The 12,620-nt window shown below is 36.9% G+C and overlaps 1 protein-coding gene across 3 annotated transcripts in view; it reads right to left on the bottom strand.

The window, feature by feature from the left end:
• The window catches only part of gramd2aa (GRAM domain containing 2Aa), a 43,079-nt gene continuing 30,459 nt past the window's right edge, over positions 1–12,620 (bottom strand). For 2 of the 3 annotated variants that reach the window (XM_017709813.2, XM_017709812.2), the window contains exons 5-12: positions 11,216–11,319; positions 10,425–10,523; positions 8,671–8,742; positions 8,462–8,524; positions 7,530–7,710; positions 3,256–3,349; positions 2,634–2,741; positions 1–1,560 (exon numbers count right to left, since the gene is read on the bottom strand). In XM_017709813.2, coding sequence (XP_017565302.1) covers positions 1,557–1,560; positions 2,634–2,741; positions 3,256–3,349; positions 7,530–7,710; positions 8,462–8,524; positions 8,671–8,742; positions 10,425–10,523; positions 11,216–11,319 — 725 coding nt within the window. In that variant the 3' untranslated portion in view covers positions 1–1,556. Of the gene's footprint in view, positions 1,561–2,629; positions 2,742–3,255; positions 3,350–7,529; positions 7,711–8,461; positions 8,525–8,670; positions 8,743–10,424; positions 10,524–11,215; positions 11,320–12,620 lie in introns of those variants that run through there. The other variant, XM_037545119.1, reaches the window with a different exon arrangement.

The raw sequence follows: 12,620 nt of genomic DNA, 5'->3' as shown, positions 1-12,620 counted from the left end.
TAACTTTGCACTCACTCCACAATTTAATTTAAAGAAAAGGTCAGTTGACATGAAAAGCAGCTTTTTGGTCAAACACTGCTTTATAGGACTTGTTACTATTTGGATCTGCTATATTTCTCTTATTCAAAATAGACAGCTTTTTATCATCAAATATTTATTTAATAATATTCACACTATTTCACAACTCACTACCGAGACCGAAGAGGATACTTCGCCACTTTTCATTTCTTGGAAATTTATTCATTCACAGAAAAAAACTACTTAAACTTAATCACAATATTCCAGTTTAAGCTCTTAATAACTCTACTTTTTAAGAGAGAACAGCCTTTATATGAGTAGAACAGAGTTGGTGGGAAGGTTTAATGGCTGTGGAGGATCTGCTCAAATATCCTTAGATTTTTCATCAGGGTTAAATGTAACCCTCAAAATGCTTCAGTTTAGTAGGTTTCTGACATTACTCATCTATATCAGAGGTGCAAAATGACATCCTTTTATAGGCTAAGCCCTGAAAACAGCACAGCTGTGCCTCAAGTATGGCTTAATACACATTGTATTTGTTGACATGAAATGCATACACAGTTTATATCATGTGGAGGGTCAATAGTTACGGTTAAACAGTGTGAAATGAGCAGGATTAGGACTGTTTACATATTGACCGGAAAACAGCACAGTACAGTGACAACTGCTGGAAAAAAAATGAAAACTGAATAAAAAATTCTGTTTCTTCTTGCTCAAAAGATGAACTCAATGTATTTGTGTCTCAGTGACTCTATATGTAACGTATTAGACCTGTCAGGCCTCAGCATCTTACTGCTGACGTCTGTAAATGTGGCTGATGAACGATATTTGCTATTGCTATAATTCATATTAATTGTAATATGTATCCTGAGAAAAAGAGATTCAGCACAAGCTACAACTTGAGGATATTATAAAAAGTCCAGCTCTTTGCAGATTAAGGGCAAATCATATTTGCTTATTTGAAATACCTTCTTAACTCATACTGGTGTGATCCATTTGTAATTTCTACATCAATATGGCGTGTGTCTGTAATAATTCTGTAGACAGCAGTAAAGATTAAAAATTAGCATACGAACATAAATACATGTGGCTGAGCAGATTAACTGCCTTCATTTGTAACATTGCTTATGAGAGCACAAACATTTTCTTCGCTAATTCTTTTGAATATGCAGTTAAATCTGATAATCTTCCTGCACACAAAGCCTGTATTTTCATTTTGTATTGCTTTAAGTCCTTTAAAACAAATGAATGTGCTGTGACCAGTGGCTCTTATTAGGGGAAACTGATGCCATTGTGTGCATTAAGTGACCACAGTCCAATATTCTGTGTCCAGCACTGTCTTCATGTCCTCTGCTGTCCAGCAGCACAGAATGGCGTGCATCAGTGTTTGCTGTCATACCTACTGTCTTCATTCAGTCCTTTAAACAACCCCACAGTCAAAGGGGTCTGTGGCTCTGTTTCACTATAGCAATAAATAACAGTCAGTTTGCATAGTCTTCAGGTGACCAGTGCAGGGAAAGTTGTCCTTTCAGCCACAGTTATCTGTGTAAACAGACAGTAAGTGTGTGTTACTACTAGTCGTGCACAAAATATCAGCGGAAAAAGTATTATTCACCTGGAAATAATAAACTTATTTACAGCCAACAATTGCTAATAATTATGGCCGAGAACACATAACCGAGGCACATGTACTAAAGTGTTGCACTGTCAATACTTTCAGTGTTAAAAAGTGAGTGTTAGAAGTAATCATTAAAAAGGCTCAGCTGCTGATCTTTTGGGCTTTTTGAGAAAGATAAAAAGATAAAAAACATATTTTTACTACATATGAAAAGCATGTGTACCAAATAGAAGTTTAAACTACATTGTGTGTGTGAGGGTGGACAACATGGACAGGCTGCTGACTGGCTACAACTGCTAAAGGAGAACCCTAAGCTGACCACTTCTGATGTTTTGAACATCTAGTATTTTACTAATTTTTATGGCTGTATTCATAAAAAAAACACAATTATGTGGCGGGCCCACCAGACCACTGAGCAACACATGCATTAACACTACACAAGGGTTAAGTGAATTGGTATCACTGTTCACTTCAATTAGAAAAGGGCCCAACTGATTAGCTACAGAAGCCATAATTGCCAGCAGTGTTGGAACTAGATTTAGAATTTGAAAACAGCTTAGTATTGTGTTTTTAGTTGAAGTTAAGATTAGGGTTAGGGCAAGGTTTAAGGTTAGTGAAAATGAAGGTGAATTTAACAGATATTTAGTTAAATGCAAAGTAAGCATCGAAAAAGCATTTACAGTGGGCTATGTTTCTTTCAACTCACTACAACTGACAGCATAGTGGATAACAAGCCTCACACTTAAGGTAGATTAAGGAAGACTTAAGGTTTGATTCTCCATCCAGATAGAAATGCATCAACATAAGTTAATAAAAGACTCTTAACATTACATTCACTTACCACCATGGATGTATAAATGAAACAAAGATCTGCTTATATGTACACTCACGTATTGTTATTTATTGTTACCATTGTTACTGACCTAGAAATTCCATATGGGTGCATCCCTGTGTATGAGAGATGGTGCGTGTGCAAGGTAATGTGGTGGTCTCTCACCTCTCCCGCAGCGGGAGTGCTGTGTTGCTGTTGAGGAAAGAGAGCTGCTGTTCCAGACTACACACACGGAATGCCAGGTAACAGGAGGACAGGATGAGGAGGATAATTCTGCAGAACAGAACAACAAGACAAATACAGAATAATTACATATAATACACATATTAATAAGAGACTGATGGCATTATGAGATAAGAATAATACTGAATAAATATAAGATATAAGGAATAAGAAATACTGAATAAAACATCTAAAAACAGCTTCCAGTGTCCAATGTGCTGTATTTATTTAAGGAAGTTATTGCTAAATAAAATGACTGTCAAAATATCTGTACTTAGCATGCACGTTGAAGTGAAGTGAAAGTGCTACCTGTGTGCACTAGATGGCAGCACAGAAAAGCACAAAATGCTTTAAAACTATGCACCAAATCTTCAGAGACCCTTTAAAAGCTTATGAAGTATTATGCAACAATAAGTAATAATGGCTCGCATACACGCAAAGCATAACCTCCTATGATGATAATGTGTGATCAGGTATTTGGGAAGTACTTTATATTTGCTAAAATGGATGACAAAAGCAGATAATTAGTTTGAATGGGCAAAAACAGAGGCTGAGCCAAACTCACAGCAGGATGAAGAACTTCAGCAGCTGGTACTCCATCTGGCCCAGTTCAGGTACTGGCTCTGTGAGGAGGATCTTTTCAGCCTCTAGACCTCTCTCTACACAAACAACACATAGAACAGAGCATAGGATGAAACAGAATAAATCAGCAAAAATTCTCTTAACTTATTACATATGCATATCTAGGATTACAATTAGGTGTGAACGATACTTGAAAACATCTTCATGATGCATTCATCCATATTCACACAATGTGAAGAACAGCTGCTGTGCTCAAATGATGTAAAAAAGTGAAAATTGGGAAGGTGGAGATGCATGTTTTTCTTCGGACAGCAATGACCTCCTGCCTGGACCATTGTACTCTATCTTTATTGCCATTCCTTGTTGCACCACTATATTCCCTTTACCATTACATCATGCACAATGTATCTCAAACTCATCTGCTATAATTCTTCCTCATTCTGAAAATCTGTTTATATCACCATCTAATTGTTTGTCTGGTATACTGCCTACCTGTCTCACAGTGTATTAAGTTAAAATTGCTAGAACTCCTACATATAAAGCCCTGTTTTCATATATCTACTTCTCAGTTGTTACTCTGATAGGATTCTAACAGTGGTCATTAGTTAATCTAAATACTCCTGTCCACTGTCAGGCTCATTTCTTTTCTTTACTCCATATTCTCTTCTGAATATTCTTTTTCAGATATTTACTCTTTATTCATATTGCTCTTGTTTTGCTATCTGGTGTTCACCAGAGGAAGATGAGTTCTCCTGCTTGACAATGACTGCTGTAAAAAGCACTACATGAATAAATTTCTTATTGAAAAATATTCAACCAAATAACAAACAAAGCAATAAACTAAGAATCAATATAAATTTGGGACCATAACTTAAACCTATGGAAGGCAGAGTTCTCTCTTGTTTTAAAGTACCATCCGTTCTGAAATCACTCTCTCTTTAATCCCATATTGCATAAGTGAGCTCAACCAAATGAGGCTGGCCTCCATTCCCCCCTACACACTGTGGATTTAACCAGGCTCATGTGTGCACTAAGCAGACACCAACTGATGACTGGAATAATCAGCTCAGTGAGGAATAAAAGCTTCCATATATCATTCAACTGCCCATGAATGTATATTCACCAGTACATGTTACCATGTAATCATTATAACCATGAAAAAAACATTAACACTGTCTGCTCTCAGACCAACAAACTGCCCTCTTGTGGACACTGTTGCTCTCAAACTTAATACTGTACCAGCTATGTATTTGCTATTACCATCCTACCATCCATCCATCCATCCATCCATCCATCCATCCATCCATCATATAATTCTAGGTATTTTTTTGTTGTTGTAGTCGGTGGTTTAACACAGAGAATTCTCTGTGGTTGTCTCATTTTATAGTCAAAAACATGTCGAAACAAAGAACTCCTGTGCCTGTTTTTTCTTTGGAAAAGTTTTGTTTACCATAGTGTGACAGTGGCAGTTTCCTCTTTCCTTGTTTTGTCCTATGTTCACCTCTCCCACACCCAATGTTACAAATAATTCTATGAAATAAAAGGTATTTAAGCAAATTAAATACAAATATTCTTGGACTCATTTATTGGACATCACTGGATTATGTGAAAGTGAGGCTACAACCAGCAGTGGTCAGTAACTAAGTAAATGTAATTCATTACTGCACTTAAGTACTTTTTCATGTATCTGTACTTTACTGAAGTTTTTCCATTTTGGGCGACTTTTTATTTTCACTCCACTACATCTCAAAGTCAAATGTCTCACTTTTTACTCCACGACATTTTGAAAAATCTGTCGTTCCTTTTGGTTTCTGTGTGTATAAAAACGTAACATGTCAAAACGAAAGAAGCGCAAAGAAAGAACACCAATCAGGGCACAGCGGTCACTTTGTTTTGAGCTTGTTTTGACCTGTTGGTCATACTGACCTAGTGCAAGCACACGGTTCAACAGCAGTTGTAAAATTTTGGGAGAGTCTATTCAACATAAATGATGAACTAACCTAACTTTGTGTAACTAGAGCACAATACAGAAATATGTACATATTTGCAGTCTGTTCTGAATTTATACAAACTCTTTAATTTTTTGGTAAATTTGTTTTGGCTAGTTTATGTTTATGAACAGAGACCTACAGGTCAATATAGTAAAGGAAACTCATTTGTGATCCTGAGTTTAAAGCAAGTTTTTATTAAACTTAAACTTGTAACATGGTTGCAAATAAATCTTAAACTGAAACTTTGCTTGTTCGCAAAATGTTATTTCAGAGCCACTCAGTTCTACCTGATGGAAACTGTTGGCCTTCAGTGTTTTGTGTTTATGGTCATTTTAATAAACATCAGTGTGACTAATTAATGACATTCTATTAAAAGACTGGTTTATCGAGAACGACACTGGAGTACTTTTACCTAAAATTAGTTCATGAAGCATGTCTTCTTACAAAAATGATAACAGGACATTAGAGTCATAATTAATCTTTTAGTAGTTTTATTTTCAATACATGATTTGTGTATTTCATCCACCACAGGCTACAACTATAACTATACACCAACACTACTATATAACACTGGCTACTCAAACTGAAACCTGTTTAATTACCACCCTCTACAAAACATGCTGGTTTGTGGGGTATTCTGGTGAAGTCACCGCTCTTAGGATGTTATTATTAAATGCAGTGAAGTTTTAGCTTGCATATACATATGGAAAATTCTGAACATCCCCAGTAAAAGTTCATATTTTGTTTTAAAGTGAAAATCCAGTACAGGGAACAAACCTGAATAAGGTATTTTTGCAAGGTGTAATGCATAACTTTTGCACAGGCCACATATCACATTTAATTTTGCCCCAATATGTTAAACTCAGCAAATAAACAGTAATTGTGCTTTAAAATGTGCACAGTACAATATAATATGTTCTCTATAGAGGATACACACATTTTTCTCTACTTAGAAAATCAACAAAACAAACGTTTTGCAAAGAACTGTTCTTAGAGTTTAAAGGTATTTTTGAATATTCAGGTTTCAGCAACGGAGAAAACGGCAAATGAGCAGTGCTGTGTCACCAGGAAAAAAGCAAATCAATTGTTCAATTATCTCTTGATCACTAGTATAGCGACAGTTTCTTTTACTGAAGGACACTGTAAACATATGCGCTTGTATTAAGGGTGGGTGACATGGTAAATATCTGAGATCATAATGTTTGAAGACCTTTTCCAAATACACAACATTACATGATAAGTCCTGAATATCATTCGACAAGTTTTGAGACCAAAACCAATAAACTGACTTATTCTGATGATACTGATTCTTGAACAATACTTTTTCAATCTCTTCTTACACATTACAAATGAAAGTGGGCATAAACCAGAGATGAGTGACAGATGTTGAGATGGGTACACTTACCGGCCACAACATATTCCAGATTAATGAAGAATCCCTGACATTAATGACTTACATACAGAATGTCTATCAGCAGTGTAGATTTTGGAACAAGTATGTTTGATGTTTGCAATGCACACATTTTAGTTCCAAAGACATGAAATTTCTAGACTCTCAGCAATATTTATGTAATTTAGTTGGTACCATAAAAGTACTGAATTTATATCCCCACCAAAATGTAATTATATATATAATATAATATAATATAATATAATATAATATAATATAATATTTCGTTCAAGTTGGAATGGACAAAATGGATAATGGAAATGAACATTTTTTTCCAAGTCATTTTGCGTCATTTCTTTTTTTGTCTATTCATCATGAAATTTGCATACAATGTAAAGGGCAACAGGTACTTTCAAATGATGTCAAAAACTGAAAAACAACAAAAAAAATGGAGATACAAGGTTTTGTTCAGGCAAGAGCAATACATATATATGTGTGTGTATGTGTGTGTAATAATATGCATACGTGTGTGTGTGTGTGTGTGTGTGTGTGTGTGTGTGTGTGTGTGTGTGTAATAATATACATATATGTGTTTATAAAGTGCCTGCACTACTTACCATTAATAAAAAATATTACTATAAATGATATAAATAAATATTTACATTAAATTAATAAAAATTATAACTGATAGTGAGCTGACATTCAGTCAGTTACTTGTTATGCAGTTACTGTTAAGCAGTTACTGTACACTGGTTGTCATTTTTTACAGGCTCCCTATAACTGATCTAAATCTGTATTTTTAATAACACACAGTAATAACGACACTGTAATATTGCCCACCTTGATTAGTAAGTGTTATGTTACAGTATTGCTCACCCTCTAGAGGCTCTTCAGGCTGGAAAGGAGTGTCCACAGGACTGAGGCTGCTGGTGGAGTTGCCCAGTAGGTCAGGCAGGGAAGAGGAGACGGATGCCACTGAAGGCTTTCTCCTCCACTTCAGCACTGGAGTGAACTCATCTACAGTCACAGGGTACTCATCAGGGACAGGGAACTCATCCTGACAAGGGTCAGAGTGGAGACACACACAGAGAACACAAACGCAGAATGGAATGAATGAATGAATGAATGAATGAGAGAGAGAGAGAGAGTGAGAGAGAGAGCGAGAGAGAGGACTGAGACAGTGTTTTATTTACATGACCCAAGGAAGGGTCACGGCTCATGATCCACAGCAGCTGCACCATTAACATTTAATGATGGAACAAAGTCTCAATTCACAGCTTTTAATAAGCACAATCCTATTCGTTTTCACTGTTTGCAACACACACACACACACACACACACACACACACTCACACACACACATCTTCTAAGCTGCTTATCTTTCTGGGTCACGGGAGGGGGGTGGGGGGTGCTGGAGCCTATCCCAGAAGTCATTGGACGGAAGGCAGGATACACCCTGGACAGGTCGCCAGGCATTCACAGGCGGTTTGCATCATGTAAATTATTATTATTTTTACATTTAAAAATTTTTTAGATCACAACATTTTTGAGATCACGAAAAATGCGTATTTCGTTAGGTGTGTCCAAACTTTTGACTGGTAGTCTAACAGATATTTTAATCCCATATGAACCAGAGAGTCAAATCCCTGACAAATTATACTACGGAATCTTCTCTGGCAAAACTAAACCAGCTCAATTAATGCATTATTTTGGTTTCAGTTGTAGATACTGAGCACAAATTAATTAACATTACAGTAGAAAAGAGTTCCAGTTCTCCAAGGCTGTACTTAGCGAGACAGAAGGCTTACCAGAGACAAGGAGGTGGGCTCTTCCATGTACTGTTTGAGGCTGAGGCTCTTCTTGCCATTGACCTTAATGATGTAAGACATCAGAAATGTTGAAATGCTAAACAAGCAAGCCAGGCAGTTTTTACTGTACACAAATCCAGTGTCTACCTCTCTGAGGAATGCATATAATATGCTATACAGTCGCCAGGGGAAAAGGGATGTCGTCTAACCTGTAGGTGTGTGCAGATCCGCCTCAGCACGTCGTACACGCTGTCTCTGGACAGCAGAGATACAAATACATACTGAGGGAAAGAAGACAGAGAGAGAACATCAGTACTATTGCCAGACACAGACAGGCAGAGAAATCAGGGCTCATTTGTGTAGTTATTCAGTATATTTATATATATATATATATATGTCTTACAGGTATAGCGATACACAAAGTAATGGTACATAAATAAGTAAGTAAAAAAAAAAAAAAGAAATGAAAACATCCATTTTGCTTTTCAAATTTTTCAATTAAAAATTCAATTAATTTCCCAATAGGCAAAAACAAGACCACAGGTCCTGGCAAGACTATAATAAACAATTAATTGTTCTCAGAAAACAAACAAACTGTAAGTGTAAAACTGTTGTCAAAATAATGACAACACTTATCTGCTCTGAATTCAGATACAATCCATTCCACTGACTCTGAATATCTGTTTAATACTTCAACATTAAAAATGAATAAGCCTATATCTTTGCATCAGGATTACTTAACTGTGGTAATTCTAAATGTTAGCCTAATGCATGCTGTGTTATGAAACATAAAATATCAAGAGTATAAATTAAGCTAAAGCACATATGGATCTCCACAAGGAAAATATAACCTCATTTTGTGCATGCATGATCTTTACAATGGACACTGATAATACAGGACCTTTTCAAGCAGAAGTAAAATGCTTCAGAAACAGCACAGCTCACCCTCTGATCTAAAATGTCCTTCTTTTAGCCCTGCCATCTTGGAGAAATAAACAAAAAAAAAAAATCATCCAGCTTCCTCTTGACCCACTCATCTGCACAGTATGACCCACCAGTGATCTGCAACCCAGGGTTCAACACCACTGTCGTAGTGTTTAACAGAACACTGGAGACTATCCCAATTTATGTTAGTATGTCTTATACACAAAAATTATTTTCTAACATTAAATCTAATTTGTTTTTGCATATTGTATCATTTTAATGTGTGTATCATAACAACCGAAAAAGGACAAAAACCCCAGATAGAGGGGCAGGGCACCAATCCTGCAATACAGTTATTAATAATCTTATTACTAGAAAAAGTATGATATTTTCAGTGACCACACAGAACAGCTGGGGGCTTAAAAGATTAAAACAGAGCACTTTGAGAACAAACTGTTATTCCGGGTTTCATACTGAGCCCTAATCTACCATTTCCACTTCTTTACCTTTCACCACAAGAGCCTCTGGGATAACTTTCCTGGAGCAGTGAGCGAGTAACTGTGCTGTGACAGATAGACTACCATGATAGACAGTGCTCCTGCATGTCAAGGTCTTGTTTATATCAGCCCAGAATGTCTTCCAAGCAATACGTGCTTAGCAACAAACGCAAACTCAACAATGCTGTAGGTACAAATCACATCAGTTTATCAGGAGAGACACATACAGAAAAGAGAAAGGATTAAGGGCTCGGGCACTGGACAACAGCCACCCAGAATATATGACTCATCACAAAAAACCTGCTATCATTTCCATAAATAGTGCCATGCAGCTACTTGGCTTCAGCTAGCCTCTTGCTAAGCACACTGGCAGGTGTGTGAAGCACGGAGGGAAGTTGAACTGAGCTTACTCTACAACCTCGAGGCTCTCTGTGGGTCATAGTGCAGCCTAGCACTGGCATGACTGCGGTTCTGCAGTGCTCATGCATGTTGATTTGAGTCCTGTATCCTCAGGTTGACTTGCAGTGCCAGTGCTGACCCACCTTTTGGCTGCTGTCTGTAGTGATAGCCAGGCCATTGGGGACCAGCCCAGCTGTCTTGTGCTTCTTTACGAGCCGCACGGAAACTACAGGGATGGCCACCTGCATGAGCAGAGACCAGAGAGGGCAGTCACAAGAAGAGAAGAGAAGAGAAGAGAAGAGAAGAGAAGAGAAGAGAAGAGAAGAGAAGAGAAGAGAAGGCACAAGGGCAGAATATCAGGTTACAGAGTGCGTGCTTGCTAATCGATCCTTACACGACTCAATCATACCACATTTCGCTTTTAGAGAGGGATTAGCACAAGAAAAAAATAGCATGGAACAATTGCTTGTCTGTTGTAATGTAATCCTGTCCTGCTATCTCTAACTGTAATATGAAAGGGTCATATAGCATTACTGGTGTTCAACACAGCAAAACAAAAAGGTGCGGCCCGAGGCCAACATTAACCTAAAACACCCCTTTTAAGAGCATCTTAAATTACAATCTTTCAAAAGAGGTGAAAGTTGGGCTCAAAGTCGAGGTGCTGCCTTCAAAAATGCATGAATCATAAAGCAGTAAAAAGGTGCAGCACTTGCTCCATATAAAAACATTACAATGACACAATCAAAAGTGTTTTTAACAGCTGTTGAGCGAGTACTGCATCATTTTGCTGCTTTATAAGTCCTAAACCTTACAACCCAACTACAAACCACACAAGTTTGTTAGGCCTCAGCCAGAGGAAGTGGCAAAATGACGTGATATTGTAATGTTCTGCAAGTTTATAGCACTATCGTCAGTTAGAGCTCCTGTCTCCCACCTTAATGTCCTTGCCAAAGAGGTTGGCATAGAAGCATAGCCAGTTTCTGGAGATGTAGAGTCGGCCTTGCAGGAGAATGTCACGCAGCAAAGCGCAAGAGTACACTAAAAAGACACAAAGCAGAAGGAGGGCTCTTAGCAAGTGATCAAGCACATGACATTAAGTAAAAATAAGTGAGAATAACCTCAGCTGCTGCTCATAGCCGTGGGTGAAACATTTGTGGTGGACTGAGAACATGAGCTGCAGCTTTCAAAACATCTGATCTTGCTCTTCGATATAGTTAAGTATCTTAATTATTATATGCGAGTTAAGCTGAACAATGAGACGTTATCAGAAATAAGTAAAAGAAATACCAGATGGCTGCTGGATACATTATTCACATACTTCTTAACATTGCAGTAGTGACTTTGGTTACACTGGTTGTCTACAGCCTGGCTTGAGGAACTTTAGGTGGTGTTTTGAGTCTTATGTGTAGTGTTTTAACGCCTAGTAAAACAGTATACAACTAAAAACAGTTTAAAATTTTCTATAGTCTATCCTTGCTTTTGAGATTCTAGTAAGTAACAAAAATTAAATATACTCCTATATTGATTACAACTAAACAAACACAATGTTGACGTCATCAAAACCTCCATTTGCGAATACAATCTGTACTTTACATTGCGTGAACATTTAGCGATGAATGGAAACAGAAATGGCTCAAAATGACTGCATAAAATCGCATTACATTAACATACATTAAAATTAAGAAGGTGTATAAATGTTTTTGCCTCCTTCTATAAAGTTACCATTCGTTAGTAAAAATAACAAAAGAAAAGTCTCCTATATTAGTTTAAAAAGTTGAACAGCAAACAATGTTCCTGCAATATCAACATCTTCAAATGAAAATGTCAGCTGCCCTTTACATTCAACTATGAAATGACTAATAGAAATGGCCCAAAAGTAGACTCCTGAGTGGTGCAACTGTCTAAGCATTGGCTCCATCATCAGGAGATCGAGAGTTTGGTCCCTGGTGATGTTACAGCTGTCTGTAGCCGGGAGTTCAAGAGAGCACAGCTGGCCTAATAAATAATAATAATAAAACTGTTTCCATTAACATACATCAAAGTTAAATAACATTTTTGTTCTTTTTACATGAGCATACATTAAAATTAAGAATGTGTATGAATGTTTTTGCCTCTTCCTATAAAGTTACCAGTTGTTATGACCAACACTTTTGAGCTCCTAGAATAAAAAACAAAAAAATCTAAATAAAAAAAAGTAAATATATATATACTCTTACATTAGTTAGCAGTTCATATCATAATTTCTAAATGAACCTGTCAGCTGCCTATTATGTGAATATTTAACAATGATTGAACCAACAGAAATGGTTCAAAACTACTTCTCATTCTAAAATCTTGTT

Source organism: Pygocentrus nattereri, chromosome 15 (genome assembly GCF_015220715.1).
Source record: "Pygocentrus nattereri isolate fPygNat1 chromosome 15, fPygNat1.pri, whole genome shotgun sequence".
Classification (NCBI taxonomy): domain Eukaryota; kingdom Metazoa; phylum Chordata; class Actinopteri; order Characiformes; family Serrasalmidae; genus Pygocentrus; species Pygocentrus nattereri.
The sequence above is the reverse complement of the archived record's forward strand: the minus strand, read 5'-3'. Positions and strand labels throughout refer to the sequence as shown.